This window comes from Pangasianodon hypophthalmus, chromosome 4 (assembly GCF_027358585.1).
Source record: "Pangasianodon hypophthalmus isolate fPanHyp1 chromosome 4, fPanHyp1.pri, whole genome shotgun sequence".
In the NCBI taxonomy this organism is placed as follows: Eukaryota; Metazoa; Chordata; class Actinopteri; order Siluriformes; family Pangasiidae; genus Pangasianodon; species Pangasianodon hypophthalmus.
In genome coordinates this window covers 23,800,981-23,828,702 of record NC_069713.1, presented here as the reverse complement: position 1 = coordinate 23,828,702, position 27,722 = coordinate 23,800,981, and the positions used below count along the sequence as shown (strand labels likewise).

At 35.9% G+C, this 27,722-nt stretch overlaps 1 protein-coding gene across 2 annotated transcripts; it reads left to right on the top strand.

Moving 5' to 3' along the window:
- The first annotated feature begins 612 nt into the window (after nucleotides 1-612).
- Nucleotides 613-26,516, top strand: mrc1b (mannose receptor, C type 1b). Of its 2 annotated transcripts, none has more exons than XM_026936974.3 (32): nucleotides 613-735; nucleotides 1,136-1,303; nucleotides 1,596-1,982; nucleotides 3,066-3,242; nucleotides 3,371-3,523; nucleotides 3,670-3,783; nucleotides 3,931-4,068; nucleotides 4,171-4,350; nucleotides 7,305-7,462; nucleotides 7,705-7,821; nucleotides 7,977-8,092; nucleotides 8,232-8,380; nucleotides 8,525-8,724; nucleotides 8,987-9,111; nucleotides 10,569-10,641; nucleotides 10,753-10,906; nucleotides 12,287-12,322; nucleotides 12,438-12,604; nucleotides 12,731-12,789; nucleotides 12,877-12,977; nucleotides 13,610-13,752; nucleotides 15,072-15,174; nucleotides 16,435-16,586; nucleotides 18,243-18,260; nucleotides 18,351-18,456; nucleotides 18,582-18,811; nucleotides 18,938-19,103; nucleotides 19,264-19,422; nucleotides 19,543-19,659; nucleotides 19,882-20,052; nucleotides 24,032-24,064; nucleotides 24,338-26,516. In XM_026936974.3, exons 2-32 carry the CDS (start codon nucleotides 1,225-1,227, stop codon nucleotides 24,556-24,558), a joined length of 4,302 nt encoding a protein of 1,433 aa, XP_026792775.3. In that variant the 5' UTR covers nucleotides 613-735; nucleotides 1,136-1,224; the 3' UTR covers nucleotides 24,559-26,516. The 2 variants fall into 2 exon arrangements, with proteins under 2 accessions (XP_026792775.3, XP_053089635.1); XM_053233660.1 differs by having other exon boundaries at nucleotides 699-714.
- The last annotated feature ends 1,206 nt before the right edge of the window (nucleotides 26,517-27,722 follow it).

The window sequence follows — 27,722 nt, the reverse complement described above, 5'->3', positions numbered from 1 at the left end:
TCTCATACATTTATTGAATTGATGTATTCAATAAATTAATAACGACCTCAAACGTACTGCATATGCCCTTCCTCTTGTAATGAAATGCTCCAGTCATCTGAAGAAATGAATCACTTTGGTAAGCTCTTTAATCGTAATCTTGCATTCACTGTGAAATTGGGATTAAAAAGTGTGGCAAATTTCAGTCCTTTGAATGGTCTGCATTCTTTCTGTCATGTTGACTGAACTGCTAATTCAGCACTTTCTACATTATGCAAGTAGAAAAAAGTAGGAAAGGGGAAGTAAAAGCACATGGTTTATCAACATTTCCTGTGAAAGACCTTTTGACATGTTTTATCAACATTTCCCGTGAAAGACCTTTGACATAAGCCTTGGCTTGCATTACAGCCTGATTTTTTTTATTATATATATATATATATATATATATATATATATATATATATATATATATATATATATATATATTATTATTATTATTATTATTATTATTTATTTATTTATTTTTTTTTAATTCTGGTTTGAAACCCCCTCTGAAATATTTTCCAGTTGTCAAATGAATGTGTCTGTTAGGTTGTTTAATTACATTTTATCAGCTACTAGCATCTGTGCTGAGAATACCCTGGAGGCTTCCTCCTGAGCGAACATGATGAGACCGAGACTCCTGAAGCAAGCCTCCATCAACCATAAACATCATTGCTCACGGCATGGATAAATGTAATACTGAATGTTTATCAGGTGAATTTTACAAATAACAATTAACAAAGAATTAACAAATGAAAAAATAATTCTTTTCTTAACAAAAAAATCCCTCTATTATTAACAAAAAATTAAAATCTTTCTTTCACATCCTGACATGACTGTAAACTTCTTGTTTTTTATTTTCTTTTTTTGTAAGTATTTTCTTTTTTGCACTCACTTTTTGTTACGTTTGTTTGTACACGTTATTAACTATAAGTTGCCTTCTATTGTTGGAACTGCTGAAGAGGCAGAATTTTTAAGTGAAATCATGATTTGAGCAATACCCATGAATTCATCACTATGTTTTGTCATCTTCCCTGAAGTCTAATGGTTTTATGATGAAATGAGTCACGAGTTGAAAAGAAATACATGTGTCATAAGATGTGTGGTCTGCTAGAAAAACGGACACCAGTGCCAAAGTGACATTGTGAGACTTGGACAAAGGCAGGTTTGACACAGGATTTGGCTTGTGTAAGGCTGAAAAAGATGATGAAAAGCAAGAAGATGAAAATAGCTGCTGTTATTGTGCTCCTGGTTAAGATATCGCACTGCTTTGCTTATCCAGGTAATTTGCCTCTTTATTTACATTATAATCACCATACTTATAATGTTTATTTGATATTACTTTGCACTTTTTTAAGTGCAAAGTAATATCAAATAAAATAAATGCATAGAAACAATAGTTATTGAATAGTAGTCTAATGTTTCTCTATTTAAAACTGCATCGAAATTACATGATCCTAATTTATTAACAGTGACAAAACAAAAGGACAAAAATAGTACGCAAACCGAACAAAATGCGAAGTTATATTGTTCTACTGTTTTTTAATGCAGTGCATGCTAATTTATTTTCATAGATGGAAATTTTTTGATCTACAATGCACATAAGAACAGATGCCTGACGGACAGCCTACAATGGTTAGGAGTGTGTGACCCTCTCAGCGCAAAACAGCAGTTTCGCTGGACTTCTGAGGACCGAATCTTTAATGTTGCCCTGAAGAAATGCCTTGGCATAGGGAGCAGGAAGGAGGGCAATAAACTGCAGTGGTATATCTGTAATGCTAGAAATGACCTCCAAAAGTGGGAATGCAAAAACAATTCACAGTTTAGCCTGAAGAATGAGTCGCTGTACTTGTCCCTTCAGGGAGAATCTTATTCTCTAACACTGTCCAAAAAGCAGGAAGTCAAGAGCCAATGGACAATACATGGAACAACGGACAGCATCTGCTCTCGACCATATCAAGGTATTAGACTGAAAAAAAATTATTCAGTGGTTCAGACAAAAACAAATTATTAGAATTACTTAAATGCTTTAAATTCTGTACTACATTAATTCATGTAAGTATGTGTCTAAAATGTGAATATTTTACTTACTTTACTGGGTTAAATTTATTTGAAAGTGCTCACAAAGCTAGAAAATAATGTATACTTGTTATTTGTTTGCATACTAAAGTGGGAGTGTGGTTTTTGAACTCAATTTGCATATGTATGCTCACAGAACTTTAATCTGATTTAATTCTGAGCATTATGGATGGGTTGTTTTCAATATTTCCTGTGTTTTGTGTAAGCTTTAAGGTCTAAGGCTATTTTATTATCAAATGTTTTGAAGGATCAAGTGTTTCGGTAAAGTTTTCTTGGTTCACCCTCTTTGTGTTTCTCAGTCAGGTGTATGGTGTGTGCGCACACACATCTTAGTCTTGGGTTCTGCTAGTTCAGTCTTTATGAAGGCTGATGTGATAGTATTTATTCATTGGCATGTTACCTCTGGTTGCAACCATTAAGCTACCGTTAAGTAGTAACGATAACATTTAGATGAGATGTGTAGCTTATACAGCTTTAAGCTTTCTGTAGTTCATTTAACTCAAGTTTGAATAAAATGTACTTGTAACCCAAGAAAATTGCTAGTTAAATATACTTACATTTTTAGGAGAATAATCCTTGGTGCTATGTAATCCTTACTTAATACATGCTTGGTTATTTGTAGGGAAATTGTTACCACACTTGTATTTTTTCAGTGTATTTTTTATGCATTAGTGTCTTAAAATGTGTTAAAATTTGTCTCTACAATGTGCATCAGTAAAAAGTGATGCTTTTTCTGATGGACACCACTAAGGAACTGGCACATACAATACATATTACTACACAACATTAAGGCTGAATAAGCAATAATCCAAAGTAATAATCATATAGAATTTATTGTGAACTGTATTGAGACTCCATACAGTTTCAGTAGGTGTAAAGTGTCAAATTGTAAAGTTGTAAAGTAATGTGCAAGAGTCACTTTGAGACAGATTGAGTAACAGCTGCTCTTTTCTGTATGTTTGCAGAATTATATACACTTAAAGGAAATGGCTTTGGTCGTCCATGTAATTTTCCATTCAGGTACAAAAATAAATGGTATGCAGGCTGCACAAAGGACGACTCCTCTAAACGCGAGTGGTGTGCAACTGAAAGTATATATGAAGATAATGAGCTCTGGGGTTATTGCCCGACAAGTCAAATAGGTATAGTTATATTACTTTATACAATTATGCAATTACAAAAAATATATGTTAATGCTGAAGAAAAATGTATACATGTTATAGCATATAACATTCAAAAGTGCCTATTTACATATTTATTTTCTTTACAGATGACTTCTGGACCAAGAACCCTCTCACAGGCATTTATTACCAGATAAACAAAGATTCTGCACTTACCTGGTATCAGGCCAGAAAAAGCTGCCAGCAGCAGGGGGGAGACCTGTTGAGCATCACTGAGGCCCACGAGCAAGCTTTCATATCAGGTACTATCTGAATACATTAAAAAAAAAAAAAAGGTGTCAATTAAATGCTTAGATATAGTAAATATACACATCAGAAATAATGGAAAAAGTAATATTCATAATTTGGCATGGTACTGTCATAAAAACAATTGGTGTTATTCATATAGGTTTGACTCAGGGGAATGGCCCAGTATTGTGGACAGGTTTAAACAGTTTAGATGCCTCAAGTGGATGGCACTGGATCAATGGGCAACCTTTACGTTATTTAAACTGGCTCAGTGGTAAGTATTTAGCTGCAATATACAGTCGCTGCTGGAGTAAACCAGGAAGACCATCAATATTCAGTGTCATGTTTGCCATAATACAGCAACATTTGTTTAATCTGTGAATTCATTCATTCATTTCTTCATTCTTTTGCTTTGGAAAAGGGCAACCATCTTCTCAACCAGGTCGTAGCTGTGGAGCGATAAATCAGCAACATGATTCCAAATGGTCCACCGATATTTGTTCTGCGAAACGTGGATATATCTGCCAAAAAGTTCTCTACACTCCCACTATTCCACCAGGTAATCAGTGTCTTCATTATAAAATTATTTATTTCACAAAACATAGCTTGACTTTGCTTGACCTGTCATTTTAAATATCATTTTGTGTCACTTCTTGTCCAGTGGTGCACACAGGTTCTTGCCCCAGACCATGGATACCTTACTCAGGTCACTGCTACTATCTTAATCGCGCCAAAAAAACATGGCTGGAGGCAAAAGATGCCTGTCGGCGTGATGGTGGAGACCTGCTGAGCATTCTCAGTATAGAAGAACAAAGCTTTGCCATCTCACAACTTGGATACTGTGAGTTCCCATGCATATGTTAAATAATTTACTCAGTGTGATCCTTTGACAGTATGAAGAAACTGAGAATTACATGTTGAAAATTTTTTTGAAATGGTCATTAGAAAATTGTACAATTATCCAATTTCGCTTGTCTATTCAATTTAAATATTTTTTGGTTCAACTTAATAATAATTGTAAAATACTTACAATATAAATTGGAAAATAAGAGTATTAAAATTAATTAAAGTCAATTATAAATAATTAAATTTGCATTGCTTGATGACCTGACTTAAGCTAATTAAGCTAATTAGCCTAATATACTAAACTAATTACTAACTAACAAACAGTGAGTAAATGTTATTAACAATGTATACATGCAACTGTAGAAAATTCAATTCATGAAACCACTTGACATAAAAAAAAGCCCTTTTTAAGTGCAGCAGAATCAGGTGTTAACAGAAAAAGTGAAATTCCTCTTCTGAAAATAAATGTGTGTGATTCATTCTAGCAAAGAACCTAGCAGGACATTCCAAGGAACATCACAATGTTATTTATTACAACTTACTGACATTGCATTTTAGAAATCAGTTGCGGCTGGTGGTTTTTAAAATAGGGGAAGCAGATGTGTCTGTTACGTACGTAGATACAGTGGATATAAAAAGTCTACACACCCCTGTTAAAATGCCAGGTTTCTGGTGATGTAAAAAAAATGAGACCAAGATAAATCATTTCAGAACTTTTTTCACCTTTAATGTGACCTATAACCTGTACAACTCGTCTGAAAAACAAACTGAAATCTTTTAAGGGGGCGAGTAAAAATAACAAAACAAAATAATGTGGTTGCGTAAGTGTGCACACCCTCTTATAACTGGGGATGTGGCTGTGTTCAGAATTAAGCAATCACCTTCAAACTCATGTTAAATAGGAGTCAGGACACACCTGCCATCATTTCAAATAAAGTTCAGCTGTTCTAGTAGGCTTTTCCTGACATTTTCTTAGTCGCATCTTACAGCAAAAGCCATGGTCCACAGAGAGCTTCCACAGCATCAGAGGGATCTGATTATTAAAAGGTATCAGTCAGGAGAAGAGAACAAATGAATTTCCAAGGCATTAGATATACCATGGAACACAGTGAAGACCATCATCATCAAGTGGAGAAAATGTGGCGCAACAGTAACATTACCAAGAACTGGACGTCCCTCCAAAATTGATGAAAAGACGAGAAGAAAACTGGTCAGGGAGTCTGCCAAGAGGCCTACAGCAACATTAAAGGAGCTGCAGGAATTTCTGGCAAGTACTGGCTGTGTAGTACATGTGACAACAATCTCCCGTATTCTTCATATGTCTGGGCTGTGGGGTAGGGTGGCAAGACGGAAGCCTTTTCTTACAAAGAAAAACATCCAAGCCCGGCTAAATTTTGCAAAAAAACATTTGAAGTCTCCCAAAAGCATGTGGGAAAATGTGTTACTGTCTGATAAAACCAAGGTATAATTCCAAAAAGTATGTTTGGCGCAAAAAGAATTCCACACGTCACCAGAAGAACACCATATCCACAGTGAAGCATGGTGGTGGTAGCATCATGCTTTGGGGCTGTTTTTCTTCAGTTGGAACTGGGGCCTTAGTCAAGGTGGAGGAAATTATGAACAGTTCCAAATACCAGTCAATACTGGCACAAAACCTTCAGGCTTCTGCTAGAAAGCTGAAGATGAAGAAGAACTTCATCTTTCAGCACGACAAGGACCCAAAGCATACATCCAAATCAACAAAAGACTGGCTTCACCAGAAGAAGATTAAAGTTTTGGAATGGCCCAGCCAGAGCCCAGACCTGAATCCGATTGAAAATCTGTGGGGTGATCTGAAGAGGGCCGTGCACAGGAGATGCCCTCGCAATCTGACAGATTTGGAGCGTTTCTGCAATGAAGAGTGGGCAAATATTGCCAAGTCAAGATGTGCCATGCTGATAGCCTCATCCCCAAAAAGACTGAGTGCTGTAATAAAATCAAAAGGTGCTTCAACAAAGTATTAGTTTAAGGGTGTGCACACTTATGCAACCACATTATTTTGTTTTTTTATTTTTACTCTAAAAGATTTCAGTTTGTTTTTCAATTGAGTTGTATGGGTTTTAGGTCACATTAAAGGTGGAAAAAGTTCTGAAATATTTATCTTGGTCTCATTTTTTTACATCACAGAAGCCTGGCATTTTAACAGGGGTGTGTAGACTTTTTATATCCACTGTATCTAGACCTATACATAATAAAATAAATAATGAATAAACAAAAAAAGAATGCAAATAATCACACATAACTTTATACTCGCAATTCATTTACCAATTACAATGATCAAGTAACAAGCTATACTAATTGTAAATGTTATGAATTCGGTTACTGCTGCAAGCACTCTGTGTCAGTCATGTTCATGAGTGTCTCAGTGATTGGGAATTGGTCTCCCAATCATCATATGGAGAAACTGTGTGTCTGGGAGGGAGAAGTGAACAGTGCATTGTCCAATAACCTATAGATAATTTAAGTATTTTTTCTATGCAAAACCAACCTGCCCACAAATTCACCCACAGAGATTCTGTGCATCCAGGCAGAACATTAAATGATGTATTAAAAGGCTGTTCTCCATCTAATCTTTCTAGTTCTACAGGCAGTGTGTCAGGCCTTCAAAGGAGATTTTCACAAGGCTGCACGGTCCAGTGAAAACAGTTTATGTAAAATGAATGAACAGTGTGATACTGCAGTGAGATATTTGATCATTTGATTCGCTAAAAATATTGAATTTCACCAAGATTGATGAATAACAGACACATTTCTACATTTAAAATAGAAATATTTTATTGCCACACTTTAATGAAATTTTGGGGGAGGCCAGGTTTCTTATGTAGACTTAAAGCAATTGCCTCTGTTGTGCTGAAATAGTGCTGAATAGTGCTGTGACTCTTTGTCATTTGTTTCACCAAAATTAAACAGTAAAGACGGATGAGTTGTGGATTGGCTTTAATGACCTCAAGACTGCAATGTTTTTTGAATGGACTGACCACTCCAGTGTCCCATTTGTCTCATGGGCGATGAATGAGCCAAGCCACAATGCTGACAATAAAGAAGACTGCGTTTTAATAAGAGGAGAGGTACATTCGCTGCTTAACAAACACTTATTTATGACAAGCTATTCTACACATACTCACATGAGCAGGGCTTACTCAGAACTATCAGTAGTACTGTGAAGAATATAGATTAGCATGTGTAACATTAGGAGGTACAGTGGCTCAGGGTTCAAGGTTCAAGGTTCTTTCTTTATTTGTCACATGCATTACATACATGTGATGTATTAATGTAGTGAAATGTTCAATCAAATGCATATTTTTTCTAGGAGGGCAAGTGGGCTGATGAAATCTGTCAAAAAAAGTATGGATTCATCTGTAAGAAAGATGCCAATTCAGTTCCATCCACTAATGATACAGTTGTCACAAGTCCTGGCTGCAAGCCTGTAAGTGTTTGGTTTGCTTTTTAGTTGTCAGTTTTGTTTGGTATTTAATTTTCTGTCACGTTCTTGCAGAAGGACATTGTGTCGTTATTACTACGTTATAAATATAACTATAATTAAATGTCAAATTTTTAATAATAATCATTTTCATTATTAAGGGTTGGATCAGATATGGGTACTACTGCTACTTCATAGGAACAGAAACTAAAACCTTTGAAGAGGCCAAACAGATGTGTGTGAAAACTGAATCTTATTTGGTTGACATCACAAGCAGGTCAGCACCACTTGGAAAATGCCAGATTTGGCCATAAATAATAAATGTAATGTAATTCATAATATTTTAAAATCACATGGATCAGTTTTTTTTAAAGTGGTCCATTCTTTATTTCTGTATCTATTTCTTTTTCTATCAGAGTTGAAAATGCATTCCTGGTCAGCTTGGTAGGGATGCGACCAGAGAATTACTTCTGGATTGGACTCTCTAATAACAAGGATCAGCACACCTTTGAGTGGACTAACAGCAAAAAAGTTTTGTACACTCACTTCAATGCTGGAATGCCAGGTAAATGCTAAATATGAAATGGGATTGCGTATCTTGTCAAGAACATTTTTCAGTACATATTACAAACTTTACAAACCCATTAATGCTTGTGTAATCAGTGCTACGAAGCTGAACATATATGCAATAACTATCTTCAAACCACAGGAGGGAAACAAGGCTGTGTCGCCACTACCACAGGAATACGTGCTGGATTATGGGATGTACTAAGTTGCACTAATAAGGAAAAATATATCTGTAAAAAGATGGCTGAGGATGTTATCACTACTCTGGCCCCCATAACTACGCCTGCTCCCAACTGCAGCCACGAATGGTATCCACTTACGAACAGAGACTTCTGTTTCAAGGTATATTGGGGATAAGCATTAGCCCATTACCATGTGGCAATTGCGTGGGTATTTAGAAATGTTTTAATCCTCAATATAAAAAATGATCAGAGAAATGCAGAATAAATGCTCATTGGGGGAAAAATGTCTAGGGCTGTTTTACGTACATGTCTCAATATGCTGATGGGCTTCACTAGAACACTTTCTAGTGCCCACATTTAATGATTTTCATACTCAGATGTTACCATTTGCTGGCCAATGAAACCCTTTGTTTTTGTTCAAGCTATTTAGCGTAGATCCCGAACAAAAGAAGACTTGGTTTGAAGCTCTCGCCTTCTGCCGGGAACTTGGGGGCGATCTACTGAGTATCCACAGTGCTTTTGATATCCAGCTGACTCACTCTATCTTGTGAGATTGCAATTTTTTTTATTTACATGCAACAAGATCTTACTATTAGTGTTAACATATTAGAGCAGTGTATATGTTGGAAGGAGAAGGCCATATGTCAATTTTTGTTATGGTGAGCACAGTTTAATACAGAAAATGAGTCCACATGCAGCATATAGACGAACAGAAAATCAAAATACACAGAATAATCCAGAAAGACATTTTTTTTTTCTTTTTAAACAAGGTTGCATACTGTTAAATCTTATGAGTGTTTACAAATTCCACTGACATGCTTTCCTTATTTATCAATTTTATCTTTGGTGTATCTGTATAATTAAGCTCATATTTAGACACATTTAGATTGCATTTAAGTCACTTTTAGAGGATATTAAATTTGCAGCTTTAAAAAAATCAATATTGCCAATAATTATAATAAGTAGGCTATAGTAAATAGAGTAGGATATGTAATAACAATAAAACACATGGAAACCTTGTAAACCTCGTGACACTGTAGTTTACTGTCAGTGTGTAGCTTGTAGATATGAATTAGAATGTGAATACATTAATTATTTAAAATTACCTACATCTCTGAGTTACTGTGCCATTACTCTGCTCCAAGGTCTCTGAGATATTTAGATCAATTGTTATTGGTTGTTCGACAATCTATCCTGATGGCTAAGAGGACAGTACCTTTGCAGTGGCTGTGCCAAGATTGTGGAACAACCTCCGATTGGATTTCTGTAACAGTTTTTAAATTGAGACAAAAAACACTTATACTTATTTCATATCCCCATCACCCCAAAATGCAGATGTTTCTCAAGCTTTGCCTTCAAAGGGCAGTAATTCCCTTAGATGCTGGAGCTATAAGCTGATTATCAGCCTACAGCTGGACCCCGAATTTGACAAACATAAACATTTTCTTGTCTTAGCAAGAGTTGCCCAGGCTCTAACTTGCTGGAGAGGCAAGGCTTTTCTAACAAAAGGGCTCAGGAGTAGTATAGAGAGATATTCACCACAGATGCTTCCCTTACAGTCTGGTGAACAGTGTGGTTCCACATGAGCACAGGGAGCATGTGGCCCCCCAGCGTAAGATTAGAACACATCAGCCAAGTGGAATTGAGGGTAGTCCATCTGTTCATTTTTACCGGCTCAGAGATGTTGGCGCATATTTTTTGCTGAGGTCATAATTTTGTTTAATAAAGCATAATTCTTTGACAATTTGGTTTCATTCATGCTTGAACCACTTCTGAACCAGGTTTGTGTTCACATTTGGGCCAGATATTAAAAATAACATTTGGACCTGCATCAGTTTACTAGATCTAACAATACTCTGTTAACCTAGGACTGCTCTAAATATGTTCCTAAAATGTGGTATTGGGCCATTGTTCAAAAAGACACCAGGCTAGCTCTGCTGTTTGGCCCTAATCCAGTACAGTGTTAAGAAGGTGCAAACGTTATGTATATATTTATATTTGCAGCACCCGCGGAGCATGGATTGGTTACAGTATCCAGGATCCCTCTGTTGGTTATGTATGGAGCGATGGATCCACTGTAAGTATTGTTTGCTTTTTAATCTGCATCCGTAACTGAACCTTTAAATTGATCAAAGAGTATAAGCTTGTGTGAACTATCTGTTTAGCTTCGATTTTGTCTTTCATTCAGACATCATATGAAAACTGGCAAGATGATGAACCAAATAATTACAACAATGTGGAAAACTGTGCTGAAATGACTTTATGGTGGTGGAGTAGAACAGGAGCATGGAATGACCTGCACTGTGAAGACAGAAAGGACTGGTTTTGTCAGATTCGAAGAGGTAAAGAGACCCTTAAAAGTTACAAAAAACACCAAAAGATTTTTTTTAAAAACTATACCATACTCTCTTGAACTATAGCAAACACTATACAGTTAGAACTTAACAAGCCACACCATATTATATGATTAGATTGCACTGATCTGTTTATATCAATGATTTTAAGTCACAGATTTCTCAAGCTGTTAGAGGACAGGACTGGCTGCCGTAACTTGGCAGTGCTGTAACTTGTCAGTTTCTGCTGGGGCTATAAGCAGACAAGAATGCATTTATTTAAAGACTACTGTATACAGGGAAGTCTCAGACAAACTACGTAAAGCCAATGTTTAACCCTTTTATTCCAAGTAGTACATAACAGAGGCATTTGACAGCACAGGATGCAAATTAGGGCACAACACCAGACTTATGCACAGGCTACCCTGGGCTGGGGCCCCCAATTTAATCAAAAGATACTGTATGTAGAAATATTTAGGTTTTCAGAAATATTACCACTGGTATGTTTCCATTTCAATACTTCATTAAAATAACTTGTGTTTATTGGTTTAGGTTTTAGACAATGGGAGGGAAAGCGAGTGCAGCTGTGTGCTTTTAATATTAGCTAGCTAATTGTCATAATATCAGGTAACAGAAAATATAACAATGGAAAAAAATAAAAACAGATGGATTTTACTGAGGTGGATTTTTCATAAACTTATAAATCCTGATGACATAACATAAAAGGTAATGGCTGTCTTTGTATTTTATTTTAGGGATTTCATTTGGACTAGCTTTATCATGCCTTTTGTTAAGGGCCACATCGCTGTCTGTTAACAATCCATATTAGAGTGTGCTAGGTGGCAATGTAGAGGTTTGATTCAGCTAAAATGGTGACATTGTGTCTCTTTTACTGCAGTAAAGTTACTTTCCTCTCACAAATTTATGTATTTCGGGTTAATAGCGCAAGAAAATTCTTTTGATAAACAGTGGTGGCTGGTGGTGTTTAAAATAGGGGAAGCACAGCTGTCTGTCCCCATTGGTCTGCACATCTGTGTAATTCTAAGAAAATTCATCAAAACACTGTTCCAAAATCAGGTCGAGAACATTAGCAGTGTCTGCCATGATGTGCCAAAAAGCTAAGCTAGCTAATTTCATTAACTTGCATAAAGAGGCGCTGCACTGAAACCTAAGAAATGAATGCAAATCAAATGGAATGGAGATTAACAGAAATGAAACTGACTTTAATTAATGTCTTGTTTTGTTTGTTATTTTCAAAGGTATATAATATTGGTATATTATTTTATTCAGTTTTCAAAAATTCTTTGGTGTAGTGTTTTAGTTTTTGTTAACCATAATAAAATACGACTGTGAATTCATTCGAGAAATGTATGCTCTGTTTTCCTCTAGGAGTTACACCAGATGAAGTGGAAATTACAACTCAAAGTAAATCTTCTACAAATTCTACAATGTACTTTCCACTTTAATTTTTGTATCACCTACTGTATGATTACTGAAAAGATTCTCCTAAGAAATTTCTGTTTTCTCTCTACATTTGCAGCATATAATAAAACAGATGATGGCTGGGTTATATTCAATGATAATCAGTATTATATCAGTGAATATGCTTATGTCTCTATGGAAGAAGCAAGATGGTTCTGTAAGCAAAGACATGGTGATCTTGTTGTCATCAATGATGAGAAAGAAAGAATATTTCTGTGGCATCAGGTAATTTTGCTAATAGAGAGCTGCATCATGTCATGGCTACATCCGTAAATTTGTTATTGTGTAACTTCTGTTTTGCATTGTTTTGTAGTTTCTATGTCTTTGTTACATATTATTTATTCTTTTTAGGGAAATGCACATAGTGATTTTTATATTGGCATGATAGTTGATCTGGATAAGTCTTTCACGTAAGTTATAAATCCACTGACATTAAAGCACATTAAATACATTTCTAAAACAAAAATACATTATTCACTACATGTATGCACTACTAGATGGATGGATGGGTCTCCAGTTGTATTCGAGGCATGGGAAAAAAACCAGCCCTCTCTTCTGAACAATGAAGAGCGTTGTGTAAAGACAACTTATTCTCAAGGTAAGTCAATCATCTACAATCATAAATAAAAGGTAAAAGTTCATATAATTATGTTATAAAGCATCGAAGGTTACTTACCACTGTAATGCTAGTCATCAAGATGATTATCGAAAGTAAAATCATTTGTGTGTGTGTGTGTGTGTGTAAGTATGTGGACACCTGACCATCAAATGCTATAGCATTAAGAATTCTCCTTTACTGGAAGTAAGGGGCCCAAACTTGTTCCAACATGACAATATCTCTGTGCACAAAGTGAGGTCCGTGGCACGGTTTGCCAAGTTTGTCGTGGAAGAACTCGCACAGAGTGCTGACCTCAACCCCACGGAACACTTTTGGGATGAATTGGAATGCTGACTTCCCCCACAGCCACTCTCCAAAATCTAGTGGAAAGCCTTCCCAGAAGAGTGGAGGTTATTATAACAGAAAGGGGGACTACATCTGGAATGGGATGTTCAAAAAGCACATATGGGAGTAATTGGTCAGGTGTTCACAAACTTTTGGTCACATAGGTCATATTATTCATATTAGTCATATTTGTGTTATGTCTGGTGTTACACTAGTCTATATTATATTGCTTGTGAAGAAATCTTGGAAATTCTACAACCAGAGTAACAGAATAATGTGTTCTCAAGGGTTCTGGGAGACTATAAATTGTGGTGAACGACTAAATTTTATCTGTAAACGAAGTGGCTCTGTTGAAGTCAATTCCACTGCTGCCCCCACTGAGCCCCCCAGAGGAGGCTGTGCTCCTGACTGGGTGAAGTTTCAGGGAAAGGTAAATGAGTCTTTACATTAAACACATTCTTAATAAATTGTATCATATTACAGTAATAATAACCGGACTAAACGTTAGGCAAGCTCAGATCAGTAAAATGGACAATTTAATTTCTTTTGTTTTCCTGACAAAAAAACAAAAAACAAAACAAAGGGCTGTATTCAGAGTTCAGTTATGCACCCATATTGAAACTTCAGACATAACTATAGACTTAAGCGCTATTCAGGACTTATGGGAAAGTTATACATGTGGAATGGAGTTTGACTAAAACAGAAACGTGTCTCAGTTAAGCATCACACAGCATTTTAAACAGAGACACTGCTAATGTGGAGGAATGATTTTAAGGATAATTAAATTAAATTACAAATAACAAAAACAAATAAAGGAAATAACAAAGTAGTGAATTAAAAGCATGATAAAATAGACTGTGAGTTCTTTGCATGAAGTAACTAAAATTAAAAATCAAATCTCTCTATAATCAAATCTCTCAAACTAATCAAAAAATAAAATGCAGAACAATACAATGTGCTGGTTTAAGTGCTATTTTATGAGCTGTCGAATAATGAGGGTGGAAATCGTATTGGTAATTTGCAGTGACTAAAGTGATAATTTTACTTGACAGCAAAGAAAAAAAACTATTTCCTTCTTCAGTTTGCATTTTCTATCCTTGATTTTTTGGTTTAAATGCAAGTGCTTTTTTTTTAAAGGCAGTGGTTTAGACACTAATGAACAACTTGTGTAATTGAACTCTGAATACGAATAACTTCCCAACTCCACCTCCCACTTAAATATTGCTGCAAACTTTGGACTCCAACTCTGAATGCAGCCCTAAAAGATTATAATGGTTTTGTAATGTACAATAATGTGCAAAAATCACAGACCGCCCTTTTGTTTTCAATCAAATGGTCATTTACTACATATTGTTAATGTACAGTATGTTAATTCTATTTTCAGTCAAACAGACATGCAGTACTTATTTATGCAGGTCAGTATTAAAGTTCAATTACAAAGAAAATATTTCAGATTTCATACTGTTTTTAACTATTGAAGACCATCATTTGCGCTTAATTTTCCCATCGTTATTGTTCATTATCATTTTTCATAGACCATACAAAGGACTTCAACAATGAAAAGTATGAAATCTGTAAATATTTTTTTTGTAATATTGAACTTTAATATTGACCTGCATAAATAAGTACTAAAAAAACTAAAAATCAAATAATTAACAATAAGTACTCAATGACCATTGGCTTGAAAACAAAATGGTGGTCACAGTACTATAGGTACATGCAATAACAGCTCTGCTTGTTTCCTTACAGTGTTACAAAATAGGACTGGAGGTGAAGACATGGACGGAAGCCAGATCATACTGTAGACATCTTGGAGGAGATCTCACTTCTATTACTAGCAGACTTCAGCATGGTCAGGTCTAATTTCTGTAATCATAAAACTAAACAATCATGCTTAGTTGTGCTGCTTTAGTTGCTTTGAATTTTATCCACATTCTCTTTCTCTTAATTCCAGAATGTTTGGAAAATATTAGCATCTTACTATTGCTTGGGAGATATACTGTACGTTTTATGTCACACCCGTAGACTTAAGTGTGCTTACAAATATGAGTTTAATTTTCTAATAAATACAGTATATTTAATAATTGACTGTAGCACCCCCTGGAAGGTGGGGAGGGGAATGAGGACAAGGGAAGAAATCTTCGGAGAGAACAGTGATGATTTATTATTATTATTTAAGTTATTTTATGTACTGCTTGTCAATACTGATCCAACGAACAAGAGTAAGCCACTGAATATGTGTGACATTAAATATGCATTATATTTATTTAGTGCTTTTTAGCACAGAATAGGTATATATAAAGTATTATACAGTGCATTAATATTATAGTGATTAATATCACAATGAGAATGCGGCATTTGCAAGGCAAACTTTATCGTGCCATAACATTTTGAATTTGGGTTAAAGACATTTCTTCAGGATATTGTCTTTAAATGATCTTGATACTGATGAGCGCATGATATAAACTATTCTAGAAGCTGAATTTCACCTCTCAGCGCATGCCACATCTCCAGCATGATGAGCACTGCTTACATGTTGTTTTGTTTTGAGTTTACATCATGTGCTTTTGGTTCTGTTCTCTAGTCTGCATTAATCATTAATGTCCAAATAAAACTTTTTTTATAAAAAGTTTTGTATAAGGAAATTGGGAAATACAGTAGGTAAATTACTAAACATTCTGGAGTCCATAAAATTGGAAAAGTAAAAAGTCAAAAAATGAAATTGGAAAATAAACAATAAGAGTAATTTATTTATAATGTTAATTTTATTTTATTGCCTGTTTGAGGAAATAATAAAAGGTGTTTCTATTAACTCACTCTGCAAACATTTTTGTGTTAAGTTATATTTTTCGATTCACTAGATTATTAATGAATACTGTCATATTGGGGTTTCCATAGTGTCAAGCCCATAGTCTATTACCTATAGTAATATGTTTCCTTAACACTCTGAGCTTTAATAGACTGTAGGCTAAGAAAATCTGCCAAAGCTTGGTGAGCTCAGGTTTTGCCTTCTTTGCCTTTTTATGATGCTTCTTTTTTCATTCTTCTTTTTTGTTGTAAACCTGTAGGAATGACAATCTTTGTGTGTGTGTGTGTGTGTGTGTGTGTACAGCCTTTTTAACCTTACTGATGGATGGTGATAACCCGGAAGATTTATGGATTGGCTTCAGTAACTTGGCAAACAGAGGATTTAAATGGACGGATGGGAGTGCGGTCACATATACAGGCTGGGCCAAAGGACAACCAGCAGGAGCAGAATATATGGTTGGATGATAAATTCATTTTCTTTTTCAAATAGCAAAATCCTTACACTGTTCTGCTTAAAACTTTGCTTATGCACTTTTTTACACACTTGATGTCCATTAGAACAGTAGTCCATGTCAAAATTACACCCTCACATTTCAGAAAGATTTTTTAAGGGTACTGATTCATATAGTGATGTATCACAAGGCCATTCCTGGTAATCACATTTGGTTACATGACTGCTGCCACACATTGTTATAATAATTTTATAGAACACTGATGTTAAAGTAACTGCCTTCAGCTGTTATGTGCTAGCTATTATCATGTTTAATACTAAAGTATTACTTTCATACACATCAAAGTGTTTTGCATAACTATGTTTGAAGTGACCATAATGAAAATATAATGTAAAACTAATAACTATATTTAAATCCAACCTTAAATTTCAACACAAAGCAGTAGGTCAGAATCTCACCAGGGTGAGTCATGTAAGCAGCAGACTTCACTCCACTCCTGAACACTCAGGGGTGGACAACTCACTAGCCCAGGTGCTTGTGAAAAGCAGGCTACTCATTTTTTATTTGTAGTTGCCTGGCGGACAGGTAGGTTCAACAACCAGAGAAAGAAAATAAACCCTTCTTGCTACTGACTTTTGCACAACAAAAATAATATACTCATATGAGAAACCTTGTTGCTGCTGCTTGTTCTGAATCTCACTGCCTGCTGCACTACACATCAGTCATGATCATGCTGACAGTAGAATGAACCTAGGTGTCAAATTTAGTGTTAATTAGTGCTTTTAATTAGCACTATTAATTAGTGCTTACACAATGGACATGGATATACTGTATCTTCTGTCATTCGCATCAGTTCATCTGCAATTCACTTGTGCAGGTCAGTGGTGATGATAAACCAACTGAATATGACTAATTACAGTTCCAGCAGCCAACAGTGATAACATAATATAAGCAGCTTTGTCAGATATCTATGGCCTTGCTGAAACAAAAGCACTTCCTAACAACTGGCCCATTGATATCTATTAATCATTTTCGCACAAGCATCTAATGATTTAATGGTTATCATTAGGCCAATTCCCATCAGCTTGCAAAATCCGAATTAACTTAGAAGTAACAGAGTCTTAAATTCATATGGGGAAAGAACTTCCACCAACAAAAGAAAGAAAGGATACAGTAGGTCCCACAGATTATTTCTTATGAAACTGCATAACTCATAACAATATAGATTGTCTGTCTGTGATATTTAACAGTATTGTAGTATAATGTACAGTACTGTGCACAAACTTTATGTTACAGAAAAGTGTTCTGTATTTCAATAAAGAAAGTAAGATATTACATAATACACCACTTTTTGGACAAAAAAAAACATAAAGAAGACAACAGAAGCAAGTGTGATAGTCAGAGGCTCTAGAAGAACTGATGCAGATTAACTAAGATGCTCAGGAAAACCAGCCAGCTTATAAAACTACTCAAAGTGTACCTGAGACTACTGATGATTTTACAAGTTTTAAAAAGCAGAGGGTTGTCACACCAAATATTAACTTTGTTATAGTATATTTTATGTAGAAACATCTAATTTCCTTATTTTTGAAGGCATCTTTGCTTCACAACATTTCTTTGCATGTGCCTAACAATAATCTCGTTTCTGTTTTTCTTACAGCAAGCGTGGGAAAATGAGGTATTTATTTAGTCACTTATTTACTTACTTACTTATATGAAGCATGACATTTATTCTTCTAGCCACTTATTTTTTTACCCCTTTTTTTAGGAACCAAGTTGTACTGCAATGGGATCCATGCAAACACTTGAGCTGGGCAAGTGGGTAACAAAAGGCTGTAATGATACCAGTGGATTTATTTGCAGCCGTGCTATTGGTAAATATACAAAACTATTTTAGGAGCATTTAAAATCCTTTTTTTTGTTGTAAGCACTTTTCATTAATGAACAGCAGATAATACCTTTCAAACTCTAAGGTCTAAGTCTTTTTGTTTCTATTCAGATCACTTTATTGAACCAAGCCCGACAAAGACACCCACGACTTTCATCAAGCTTGGAAATGATTCTTACATGGTCTTGCAAAAAAACTTGACCTGGAATGAAGCAAAGCATGAGTGTGAGTTAGAGGGCGCACATCTGGCTAGTATTCGGGACTTGCGTGCTCAGTCTTACACTGAGCTGCTGTCTGCGAAATTTGGACAGCCCTTGTGGATTGGCCTTAACAGCAAAGAGGTATGAAAATGAAATATTGAAGAGAAGGATGGAGGACATACAGTAACAGTCTTTTCTGGCTTTTCTGGCTTTTATGTTCTGTAAATACATCAAAAAGAAATATGTTTACTATATTATTGTGTGCAGACAGATGGATACTTTTTGTGGATTGATAACTGGCAGCTGAATATGGAGAGTTGGGGCGACGATGAACCAAAGAGGGACCACCCCTGTGTTTATGTGGATGTGGATGGAAAATGGAAAACTGCCTACTGCAATCAAACAACCTACAGCATTTGTAAGAAATCACCAGGTGAGCTATACTCAACAAGTAGAACATGAATTACTGACATTAATTTAGTAATGCAGTCCATACTGTCTTTTTTCACCAAATCATAACAGTGTGCAGAAATAGATGACACAGTCTTGATGATTGCAGATGGATGATTGCATTCTCTTTATTTTCTTCACAGACGTTGCTCCACCTCAACCAGAGCAGTACCCTGGTGTATGCCCTGACATAATTGAATCTGACCCGAGGATGATATGGCTGCCTTATAGAGGACATTGCTATGCATTTGTGACTGAAAGCGTATCATGGAGCAAAGCCTCTGTGCTCTGTTTGTCAAGAGGTGAGAAAAGACTGTATATATATATATATATATATATATATATGTATATATATATTGTCATATATATATATATATATGTATATATATATTGTCCACAATAAGATTATATTTTTCCACCAGGTGCCAGTCTTGTCAGCATTGAAGATACAAGTGAGGCCAAGTTTATAGAGAGTTACATCAGTTTTCTTGGGAGTGATCATGGCAAGTTCTCAATAGGCCTTTTTAAGACACATGCAGGTAATAATACTGCTGCTCACCTAAATACACTTAATGGCAGGAAAGATTTTTTAGTGAAACATTAATATAAACTGTCAAGAGGATTTTTACAATTACATGTTTCATCCCGATTATTCATTACATTACAAATTGTATTCTGCTGACTGGATTGCACATTTGTTTCTCATTGCATGCTTAAGGCATTGACACTGGCGGTTTTGTGTTTGTGTTTGAACCACTCAGATCACTGGCTGTGGCTGGACAAAACTGTTGTGGATTACACTAATTGGGAAAAATCTACAGACTATGATGGTTATAAACAAGACTGCGCGTTTATCTCCACCACAACTAAACAATGGGGAAAACAACACTGCTTATATGATTATGCATCATTCATCTGCAAAACAGCCAAGGGTAATTTAAGTCAGAGCTGTGTGTTGCATGTAAAATGTTGTCCAAAACGAATCATTGTGTCATAAACATTTCTATTGCTTTTAAGGACTTCAAATTACTTCAATTTCACATTTTCTTAAGCAAGGCCTTCAGCAATAATGGTACTCTAATGAAAGGATACATATGGAACTGTGATACTATGACTATGAATGGAGGACTGTCAAGACAATATTCTTTAGAACTGGTACACTAGTATTATCGTTTGCTCATTTCATTGCTGACTACAAATAGCAAAGTCATACGCTGTGATCTTGACCCCCCCACTATAGCACTGATCTCTCATATCAACCAGAGTGAGTCCTCCAGCAGGTCTTCTATTCAGTCACAGAACCACAATTTCTGGACTGTTTTCTTCATGACTAGTGGAGGTAGTATCAAAGGTATCATGAGAGGTCTTAACACATCCTTATAGCGTACCTCGGCAGACAATAATAGACAGCACTCATAAATAGTGCTTATGCCACTGCGAATGAGAATCACTCTGTTCATACTGTTTATAGTGCTGAAACTGTTCTTTCTTGAGGACTAGAATCACTTACAGATCTGATTTGATTGAAATGATAATAATCACTGAAGGTGCTGATACTGTACTCTATTGAGGATGAGCACAGGCGGATCATGTCTTTCAAAGATTAAAAAAACAATTTAAGGTTTCGTTTTTTGGCATCCACATTATCATTGTCGTTAACGAATGTGTTAAAGAGTATTATTTAGGAATTTTATGAAACTGAGTGCAACAGCACCATCAGTGGCTGTGAAAAAAAAACACACAGAATGATATGAAGTGAGGTTGTGGGGTAACAGTAACAAGCCCAGCACTCTAGATTCCCACAGCCAATCAGTGACAGTCATGCCACCTGATTACACAGAGTGACACGCCCCCCTTGTTTTAAGTTCCTTGTAGGTGATAACTTTCAGCCTAATTCAGTGACGTTTTCACCCCAGTTGTGGGTGTAATGAACATGAATGAAGTGGATTATTATTTATTATCTATCATATTTTTTTTTTGTTAAATGTGTTTGGAGGAGAAACTAAAAGTTGATAGACCGTTAGTTAGATAGACGGTTAATATAATCTGGCTCACCTTTATCATTTGGGTTGAAGGGAAAATACTGCCAAATTGGCATCTTTTTATTCACTAAAACTCTTTTCGTCTTGTCTTTTTACTAAGTGCTGCCACTTGTTAATAAAAAGAAGATTTGTGTTTTAGAATAGAACTGGGCAATGCGTGGCACTTAATGGACAAGCAGTGCAGTTGGCGTAGCTCAAAGCCCAATTTAGGAATGGCTGTATCTGGCTAGAATTGTATTGAAATTCACTGTACGGTATATGCATACTCTGTTGCGTATAAAACGTTATTATATGTTAAAACATTTTATTATAAAGAAGTAAAAATGTAAAAAAAAAAAAAAAAACAGGCTCAACATACAGTCCTCTGGTTAGCCTACACTCCTCATCAACTGGCAATAATTAGGGCTTAAAATAGAACAATGGTATATAGTACATGATCTCACAAGCCCAGTAGACTATACACCATCACCATGTGTCAAGTGGCATGTAAAAGTAAGAGGGCACCTCTTGACATGCAATCAAGTCATTTTCTTTACCCAATGGGCTAAACTGTCTTTCAGACCAAAGCCCATTTATGTTGCTCCCAACAGCATACAAATGGCTGGTTACTTCCACGTAACTCATGAGAGCCCTCACTAGACACAGGACTGGTCTGGGCATGTTCTCATTTGCAGGAGCACATAGGTTGGTTAGTTAAATATTACCCTGTGGTGACATTATATTTAGTGGAAAATTTGGGTTCAGTTTTTGAACTTTCATCCACATCACAGTCACTGCATGCTGACCGATAGCGCATGTAATTTTTGACCCTACTGATGGCCAGCAATGAGCTGTCTTAAGCAAACGCCACTTTATATCCATGTCTTCCAATGGTTAATATGACAACTTTCAAAAACTGAGAATTCAGTTAGCATTGAAATGGTCTGCATTGTAAAATACCCATTTTCATTACTGGAGTTATAAATCATATCCCAGCCAGACATAGAAAGTTGGAGTGAGCTCTTTGGGCGAGTACTGTCATGGCCGTGTCTGCAACTCCTGCAACATCCATGATCCTCAGCCCATGTGCTCATCACATGACCTCCATTCAAGTTCCTATCCTTATTTAAAGTCACCTTGGCTGCTGTCATCAGGCTAATGCTTGGGCTAAAAGCACACTTCACGAGCCTTGCTCCCACATTATGTCTGTGACAATTCCAATTCTTTGTTCTCTTTGATTAGTTTTATGACCATAGCCTGCATATTCTTTAGCTCTTTAGCCTTGTCTCGTTTAGGCCTTTTGCTTGTCTGCCTTTGGCTTTAACAAAAACAGAAACCCTGCAATCCAGTTTGTGTTTCAGACAGAAGGAGGTGATGATCTAATGCCTGCCAGGCCATTCCATATACTAGCAGCAGGTGGTGCAGAGTTGGGTTTTTTATTTATTTATTTATTTTATTAATCAGGCTCTGACAGTGGTATGTGAGTCAGCCAACTTGCCAATGATCTACCTCACCCCACAGCAATGTTCCCAATTGTTTGGAGTGTTGGGCCTACAGTTATAGGCATTATCTTTTTAAGAGTCGAGAGCTACTGTGCCCCATGTTAGAGATACAACCCACATTTGGCATAGCATTGTAAGCTTTGTGAAACAGCTCAGCTCATTTATATTCAGCTGCATGCCCTCTGCTGAATGTACATGTAGGGCTTTATCAGGCTATAGCACTAATGTGACCACTGATGCCTGTGCTTCTTGTATGCACTCACTTGTTTCAAGTCACAGCTTCAGTGCGCTTTTGAGCGTACATAAGGGTTCTTCGATAAATTTGATAGCTCTTAGGATAGCCCACTCAGGTGACTATACCATGAAATGATTCAGGCATTTGATGAAGTTGTTAATGTTATTATTCAAGTTAAGAGAATGGGCTCACAGATGTTCTTGCAACAACTGTGTTGTCATATTTGGTACTGAATAGCAGCATCCTGGTTGGCACTTTGAACATTGTTCAGGTACTGAAATACATGACTGTCAGTGAATTCAAGCAGTCTATTCATGGGATATTTTGGATTAATGTAAGCACTAAGTAGCTAGCTGCATTTTTCACACTTTCACCCTGGCTAGCTACACTAGCGTTTAAGGGACACTGCAGTGATTGCGACATGTATTTGCTGCCATTGTTCACCTTCTCACCCGAAGTTTTGTAATGCTACTACTTACACTTCTGCATTTGCAAACACTTGTCCATTAGTCTGGTTTAGACTACATCAGGGTCTATCTCTGTATGTATTGCAGCTGTTATAAAGTTATGAATTTATTAATTCATAAAATTATGAAATTAGTTACTCTACATCCTCAGTGCCCATACTGATGCACTCTGATAAACAATAGGCCATGTGTCTGTTCTATGGACCCAGTGCACCATGGTAAGAATAGTCCACCCAATCTATGAGTTTATGTCAATGCAATCTACTTTGACTGAACAATTTAACAATAATGTAATTAGCTAGAAAGGGTAGAGCACTATATTTATATATTTGATTCCACTTCCTCAACAAGATGAGAATTCTAAAGAAGATGACTGTAATGTAGCAGGGACCATTTTTAGGCTACTCATGTGGGGCGACAAGGTGATGATTTTGCTATTTGTACTCGGCAAGAAAACAGTAATACTCCACTAGTACCACGAACAAGGAAACCACCCCGTGATTTGGAATTAGAAATAGGGAAGTAGAAACACAAGTCTAAGGCATTTAAAATAATAATGCTATTTTAAATGCTATCGTTTAATAACGATGGAACTCTAGTCATAATTGCTTCTGTTATACAGAGGATTTTGTAGGCATTGGAAATGTATATTAAATCATGATTGATCTGAACTATTTTTACTGCAGTTCCAAAGCCAACCACTTCTCCAGGAACTACAGGTAATAACCCAGCTAATACAATACCTCTAATAAATACTTTATTTGTTTGATGGAAACAAAGCATGCACTGGAAATACAAAAATCCCTTAAATATGACTTTAATCAAAATACTTAATATGTGCTTGATTTCTTGGTTTAAATGCTTTGAATAATATCTCATTTAATGTCACTATTCATTACTATTATTACATAAAGATGCTTCCTGCATTTTTAATTTAGTTATAATGCTGCATTTCATATCTCAGTGTTGCATTCTCTGATTTCTTTTGGTAGATGAGGTTGTAACACATAGGAACCTTGCTGGAGTGGCTGTGGCTGTGGTGCTTGCAGTGCTGTTTGTGCTCGCTGGATTGGCTTACATCTACCACAGAAGGACCACCAGCCAGGTTGCTGCACCTCCATATGCGAACCCAATGTATTACAGTACAGAATCCCCCTTGCCAGAGGACAAAGATACCAAAACATTAGTTGACCACATGGAAATTAACGAATAAGTTTCATGAATATTCTTTTTAAATTGGTTCTTTTTTATATTAATCATTTTATTCTTTATATAAACATGAATGTTGACTAAAAGCTTCCACATTTGGGCTGTTAAGTAAGTGGTTTTGGAAATTATATCAGTGCTTTGGGGCACAAATGTTTATCAGAAACTGGAAACTGGTGTTACACTTACTAACTAGAATTGCTTTGCTGCTCAAATACTTGTTTGTTTTAAGTTAAATAAAAGAATATCAAAGATTTAGTCTGCATGTAAGTTCTAATGTTTGCCCTGCACTTTATAAAGCATGATTTTCTTTTATTATTAATGTACTTTTTTATTTAGCTGGTGAAGCAGTTTTGCTGCGTTCTTTTATATACCACCGAACATGTAGAATTACATTTTTAAAATTAAAAAAACGTTATTTTAATTTAATAGAATGCTAAAAATATTTTCTGAAAGATCCCCCAAAGTCTGGCATGGACAAAGGAATATTTTAAGTTCAAAACTGTGTTAAACGATATAAAATCAGAAACCAGTCAATACTCTAAAACATAATTTGCAGCACATTAACTGTAATTTTAAAATATGTAATTTGACTATTAAATTATATGCAGATGCATTATCAGAAAAATAAAAGAATGAATTGTACAGTTAAAATACATAATACACCAATCAGCCATAACATTAAACTCACTGACAAGTGAAGTGAATAACACTGATTATATCATTACACTGGCTCCTGTCAAGGGGTGGGATACATTAGGCATGAAGTAAACAGTCAGTTCTCGAAGTTGATGTGTTGGAAGCAGGAAAAATGGGAAAGCGTAAGGATCTGAGCAACTATGACAAGGGCCAAATTGTGATGGATTGGGTCAGAGCATCTCCAAAATGGCGGGTCTTGTGGGGTGTTCGTGGTATGCAGCGGTTAGTACCTACCAAAAGTGGTCCAAGAAAGGACAACCGGTGAACCCTCCAAATTCCCCAGATCTCAGTCTGATCGAGCATCTGTGGGACGTGCTGGACAAACAAGTCTGATCCATGGAGGCCCCACCTCGCAACTTACAGGACTTAAAGGATCTGCTGCTATATAGAAAATAGCTGTAAAATTTCCATATAAATTCTATAATAATAATAATATTAGTATTTTTAATCTACAGTTTAATGCAATACCCACAAATTGTGTAATCATAAGACTAAAAGTGAACTTTGTTAGGATCTGTTGGACAAATGTGTTATAATGTATTGAGAAATTACTTTTTTTATTCTGAAACTATAATATCCAGTGTAATGGCACATCAAATCAGATCTGCCAACCTTCTGTGTATGAGGTCTACATTTTACCATCACTCAAAAATATGCCAAAAGAGCAGTCTTTTCTGTCCCCCAATAAAAATAGCATGAGCCAATCAACATATGACTCCGGAATGACTGACTTGCGTAGGTGTTTTGAACTCTCCAATATTAACTGACACCCACTGGGTTTTTCTATCAAGCTAAATGGAGTCTGTTTTGAGTTCATTATTATGGAAAAAAATCCATCAGTATATGTTCGACCTAGCTAACGTTGTGCAAGTTTATGGTGTAGATCAGTTAACCACATTTATTAGGAATGCACCCAAATTTTGGCCACCAAATGGTCCAAAAATGAGGCTGAAAATTTTGAACCCCACAACAAAAGATTAAATGGACAACATTATGTCACTTAAGTATACTTGTCACTTAACACTTAATTAATTTTAATAGTAATGATAATTGGAAAGTAATGAGAAGCAATGTGCGTTCTCCTGCACTGCTCAGTGCACAATGCAAACAGTTAAGCAGTAGCAGATCAACAGTGCAAAATGCTGGCTTTGTGGAAACATTTCATGATGTTTCTATGAGGGACGTCTGACAGGAAATTTGTAAAAGAGCGATATCAAACGTCTACTGTGCTATGTCTTTTTTTTGTTTACTGTTTGCTGCATTTTTACAATCAACACCACCCCTCAACCCCACCATTTCCGATTCAGTAGGTCTAAATGTTGGGTTTGCATGTGTGTCAAATTAATCATTAAATACAAATGAATACAAATAATAAGCACTGTAAAAGGATATAAGTACTAACATTACTTGTATTGTATTTGGCCAAGAAAAATGTCCAATGCTATACAGTTTGTGAAAGATCATACAGTATTTGATCAGGTATAGTCAGTGTATTGAGGAGCTTAGATTTACTTCTTTTTTCACTGAACACCAGAGGGTTATGTGAGCAATATGAGATAAATGGTCATTGGTTGACTTTATTTACTGAGTGTACAGAACGCCAACTTTTGCTCTGTGATGTTTAAAATATATTTGATGATAACTAATTCTAAATTGTATAAAGACATTAAAATAAGTCCTATTTCAACCCTCCTAACCACCAGGGGCAGTGAATATCATTATACCTTCTTGTGTTTGTGTGTGCATGCTGAGATGAAGTGATCAAATGATATAGTATTGAACATAATTACCGTTGTCATCTGGCCATCATCTCCCTGGAACATTCTCCTTCTGCCACAATGCATGTGAATACAAGTGCGTTTGTGATAAATATTTACATAAATGTGTGGTGGCCTGAGAAAACCTGTCGGATATCACTATTGCTAAATTCTGCCAATCAGCTAAAAAGACATTTAAAAAATATCATATTTCCTCCTACTTATGCCATAGTTTGTCATCTCTAGTTAAGATATACAGTATATTTCACCAAAATGGCATGGAAATATTTTTCCGCAAAGATCATGTTTGCTAAGCAGCCAGTTAACAAACAAAATGGTAAAAGCAGTCTGCATAAAGAAGTCGAAAACCTTGCTAGCTAAGTGTGACTTCCTCACACATGGAACATTATGCTTCAGCTACATTGCTGGATAGCTACAGGCCATATCAAAATGGACATAAGCTTTTCACTTAGTTTCTAATCAGATACTGGCTGTCAGAATGTCTGTGATGCTCCTATGCTGCAGTCAGAATGGAAAGCATCATCCTAAACTTTACTTTTTAATGATGAGGTTGATATATGCATTACAAAATAATCAGTAAGAACGAATGTTTCATGATTTTTGAACATTTTTAATTTCTGGCTCATTGCAACTTGGGCCATTTAGTTTCGCTAGGACAGGCCACTTTGTGAAATAAGTTTAAGCATAGGTATTT

Bases quoted from the DNA above. Each gene is read 5' to 3' on its own strand.
- mrc1b (XM_026936974.3), top strand. From the start codon at position 1,225: ATGATGAAAAGCAAGAAGATGAAAATAGCTGCTGTTATTGTGCTCCTG. The intron at 15,175-16,434 runs GTCAGGTCTAAT...GTGTGTGTACAG, and splicing joins TACTAGCAGACTTCAGCATG to CCTTTTTAACCTTACTGATG. The intron at 18,457-18,581 runs GTAAATATACAA...GTTTCTATTCAG, and splicing joins TATTTGCAGCCGTGCTATTG to ATCACTTTATTGAACCAAGC.